At 40.1% G+C, this 4,639-nt stretch overlaps 1 protein-coding gene across 1 annotated transcript; it reads left to right on the forward strand.

Annotated features, from left to right (window-relative positions):
- Positions 1 to 1,682: 1,682 nt before the first annotated feature.
- LOC100258559 (polygalacturonase 1 beta-like protein 1) lies at positions 1,683 to 4,002 on the forward strand. The gene is made up of 2 exons (XM_002266305.4): positions 1,683 to 1,836; positions 1,923 to 4,002. Exons 1-2 carry the CDS (start codon positions 1,768 to 1,770, stop codon positions 3,753 to 3,755), a joined length of 1,902 nt encoding a protein of 633 aa, XP_002266341.1. The 5' UTR covers positions 1,683 to 1,767; the 3' UTR covers positions 3,756 to 4,002.
- Positions 4,003 to 4,639: the final 637 nt, after the last annotated feature.

Genomic DNA, 4,639 nt, shown 5'->3' on the forward strand with positions numbered 1-4,639 from the left:
TTTCCTTATGTTTGATTTTTCTATAATTTATTTTTTAAGAAAATTAAATATAATTAAACTTAGTTAAAAATTTATATATTTTAAAATTATTTAATCTTTATATAATGAAGGAAATTAAGTGAAATGAATTTGAAAAAACATGTAAAAATAATTTATTAATTTTGAATCTATATTTTATTTTACTTTATTTTTTCTTTCATTCCACTTTTCTTTTTTCTTTTTTTCCCCTTACATTTTCTCTCAGATTTTTAAGGAATCAAACAGAGGGTATGAATTTGAATATTTTTTAGCTATAAAGGTCCAAGAATTGGTTCAATTGAATATCCATATAATTTTGGAGGAACATTTTAACAATATTAATAAATGTTTATTCGAATTGAAAAATATATTTTAACTAATGATAAAAATGAATCATGTTAAATTTGAGCTTTTAATTTTGTATGAATCAAACTCTTTGTTTTTTTTTGAAGAAAAAAAAAATCAACAATGCATAAATGGGTTTTTTTTTTTTAAATCTTTATAAAACTATGATTCTTTTTCCTTTAAAAATGTTTAATTTTTAAATGTCAATATTAAGGCATATTTATTATCATTGAAAAAAAAATATCTTTTGATTTTCTTTTCAATGTCATTAAAATTAAAGTCATAAATTATATGCTAATCTTTAATAGAATGATTCCACTTTTACCATCACTTTCGTTATCTACCTAGCTATTGGGGAACTCATGATGGGACGTGATAAAAAAATGAAGTAATTATTTCACAAGTTATTTATCAATTTTTTTTAAAAAATCCTAATTACCATAACATCACAAGATTTTCTATAAATTATTTTGCCAAACATTATGAAAATGATGAGATAATTTAATGCTTCTAAAATTATAATAATTGAAGAATAAGATGAGATTTGATAGTTGTGGTGAAGTCTAAGACCGCGTTGAGTGTAATCTGTAATTAGAGATAGTGGGGAATTTCACGAGGCTTGTCAGTAGGCAAAACGCTGGAGTTTATGCCCCAATAATCAAATCGGGAAGCAGAGATTCAAACGACAACAAACAAAAGCAATAGCGGCTAGACGCGTGAAAAATCCTTTATGACGTAACGTGCCCCCCACTCAGAAATCGCCACGTGTGGCACACGCGTCTTCTGAATTACTTGAAAATTGAGCATCCATTGAGTGTGCCCTGTCCCTTCTGTTTTTACCGAGTCAGTGATGGACTTGTTATATTTTGAATCCCACTCTCATCTGCCACTCATTATCCTTCTCTACATGTTTTAAATAACTGAAATTACTCTTAAGTGAGTCCACTCGACTACGGGGATATATGATTCACTCTCTTCTCATAAGTTCAACTTCAATTTTTTTTTTGGATAAAGACATGGTAATATGTACAAATTTTCTTAATTCTTGCAAAAAACCGTGACGCATTATTTTTATTTATTTAAAAAAATATGGGTATATTTGTGGATGGAAGGCTTGGAAGCCATAATCTTGTACAGGTGAATGGTGACAGACTTCATTTATGATGGGGTAGTACTATATAATATTCTTTGTTTTTGGGAAGCAAAACTCTTAAACTTAATAATGAATAATTTTCTACCTGTTTAAGACTCAGCCTATCAAAATAAAACGGCCAAAACCCGGCCTTTATCTCTCCGTAACTCCTATAAATTTCTGGTTCCAACGCATCAGACACGCCAACATTCTCGCTTCTTCTCCTCACTTCTCACTTCTCACTTCTCAAACTGAAGGAGATAGAGAGAGAAATGCATAGACAACATAAGCTTTTGAGCCATCTCTTTCTCATTTTCTTATTCTCAGCTTCGTTTCCCAATGTAGGAATGGGTTTTTTTTCTTTTCTTTCTTTTGTTTTCTCAATAATTTTTCTTCTTTTTTCACACCCTTTCAATTCACAATGCAGGTTGCTTTGGGCGGAGCCGGTGAGGAATCGGGCAAACCGGTGGCTGGAGAAAACCCATTCACACCCAGAGCGTCTTTGCTTCGGTATTGGAATAAGCAGATCGGCAGTGGCTTGCCAAAGTCCACCTTTCTTCTCTCCAAGGCATCCCCATTGAGCGCGGTTGAGTCGGCCACCTTTACTAAACTTGCCGCTCAAAATGCGCTTTCCGACAATCTGCCGGCGTTCTGTAAGTCTGCGAACCTGCTCTGTTTTCCCGATTTGGGGCAGAGCTTGGAGAAGCATGACGCTAGTTCCAACTTCGCCGTGTATTCGAACAAGAATTTCACCAATTACGGAACGGATGGACTCGGGGGAACGGACGCCTTCACAAAATACTCGGAGGGGGTCAATCTTCCTGTCGACGCATTCAAGCGCTATAGCCGTGACTCCGTCGGCAACAATGATAAATTCGATAATTACGGCCGCGAGGGCAACGTCGTGGATCAGAGCTTCAGCGGCTACGGTGCCGGGGCTACCGGCGGCTCTGGAGAGTTCAAGAAGTACAACGAAGAGGTTAATGTTCCCAACCTTCGATTCAACTCCTACACAGACGATGGCAATGGCCGTCAACAATCATTCACGAGTTACACAAATGAGACCAATTCTGGAGATGAGTCCTTCAGTAGCTACGGCAAGAACGGCAACGGATCTCCGAACGAGTTCACGAGTTACGGCAGCAGCTCCAACGTCATCGGCTCCACGTTCACCGGCTACGGTGAAACCGGCAATGCCGCCAACGATACGTTCAAGAGCTACGGCTTTGACGGCAACGTGCCAGAGAACAACTTCAAGAAATACGGTGATGGTGGTAATGCGGGGACCGATACTTTCATAAGTTACAGAGATCAATCCAATGTAGGAGACGACTCCTTCAAATCCTACGCCAAGAATTCCAATTCCGCAGAGGTGGATTTCGTCAACTATGGGAAATCGTTCAACGAAGGTACAGACACTTTCGCTGGGTACGGCAAGGGAGCGACGAACCACAAAATTAATTTCAAGATCTACGGCGTCAACAACACATTCACAGACTACGCTAAAAAGGGCATCTCCTTTTCAAGATACACCAACAAAAGCTCTGAAACAATGACTTCCATGGCGGTCAGTGGCAGTTCAGTAAATAGGTGGGTTGAGCCGGGTAAATTCTTCCGCGAGTCGATGCTGAAGAAAGGGACTGTGATGCCAATGCCGGACATTAGGGATAAAATGCCCAAAAGGTCGTTTTTGCCCCGCACTATTTCCTCCAAATTTCCGTTTTCAACCTCCAAACTTGAGGAGATGAAGAAAATATTCCATGCCGCGGATAACTCAAGCATGGAGCACATGTTCACAGAGGCATTAGATGACTGCGAGAGAGCACCCAGCAAAGGCGAGACCAAGCGCTGCGTCCCCTCCATCGAGGACATGATCGACTTCGCCACCACCGTCCTCGGCCGCAACGTTGTGGTTCGCACCACCCAATCCGTCGAAGGGTCAAAACAAAACTTAATGATCGGGTCGGTCAAAGGGATCAACGGTGGACAAGTCACCAAATCGGTGTCCTGCCACCAGAGCCTGTTCCCTTATCTACTCTATTACTGCCACTCCGTTCCCAAGGTTCGGGTCTATGAAGCGGACCTCCTGGACCCGAAAACCAAAGCCAACGTTAACCATGGTGTTGCCATCTGTCACTTGGACACCTCCGATTGGAGCGCGGGTCATGGTGCATTCGTGGCATTGGGTTCGGGCCCTGGCCGGATTGAAGTTTGTCACTGGATTTTCGAGAATGATATGACCTGGACCATTGCAGACTGAGCCATGACCCACCTTCCCGTCTGGGTTCGAACCACTTGGTCAACAAAGCTGGCTCGACCCCAACTTCCGCTTATGTATTTCCTTCATAAGATGTCATGGTGAAATATTTAAGGCATGTGTTTCACCAGGCTAAGGATGGTAATTTATTGTATGTTATCATTATCCCAGTGTTGAGAGCGTGTCTTTGATGGCTTCCTCATTGGTAGGAGGGTGAAATGCAATGAATGAATGGCTTGTTCTTCTTTTCTCTCTGTTTATTAATTTTTTTATATTTGACATTAAAGAAATGGAGGGTGGTGGGAGAACAGAGGGAGATGCAAAACGTTGATGAATCTAGAAACCAAAACCAAAAGATGATGCACATACACCACTCAAAAAAGAAAAGGGTGCTATAAAAAAAACATGGGAAAGGCCATGTGACAGCTGTTGCAGGGGCATCCCCTTAATTCTCATGGAAAACAAGGGGCAGTGATTAGAAGGTTTCTTCAGTTGATCGTTCAATTCCGAAGTCAATTAGATCCGTTTTATTGCAAATTTCCACCATCTTGATGGCGCAAAATCACTGTCACCTTTCAAGGGTGCCCTTAAAAGGAAAAAGAACAAAAAGGGGTAGCCTTTTATCCATCTTTTTCTTAGTCATGATCATGAAAGCAAAGATTTCTAATTTTGGGTGGCTCAAATAAAGAAAGGCGATTCCAAGATTTGAGTGGCTCCAATGAACGGATTAGCGTTCGTGATGGTAAAAATTAATCTCTCAAATGGCTTCATTCACGGCCCACGACTCAATCATGCTTCTCATGAACTTGAAAAACTACCCTCCTCCCTGCACGGTCTAGTGTGGCACTGCCTTCTGGTTTATTTAAATACACTTCCTGAGCTTCATT

Source organism: Vitis vinifera, chromosome 1 (assembly GCF_030704535.1).
Source record: "Vitis vinifera cultivar Pinot Noir 40024 chromosome 1, ASM3070453v1".
In the NCBI taxonomy this organism is placed as follows: domain Eukaryota; kingdom Viridiplantae; phylum Streptophyta; class Magnoliopsida; order Vitales; family Vitaceae; genus Vitis; species Vitis vinifera.

Coding starts and splice junctions, on each gene's coding strand:
- LOC100258559 (XM_002266305.4), top strand. CDS start 1,768: ATGCATAGACAACATAAGCTTTTGAGCCATCTCTTTCTCATTTTCTTA. Junction 1,837..1,922: donor TCTCAGCTTCGTTTCCCAAT/GTAGGAATGGGT, acceptor TTCACAATGCAG/GTTGCTTTGGGCGGAGCCGG.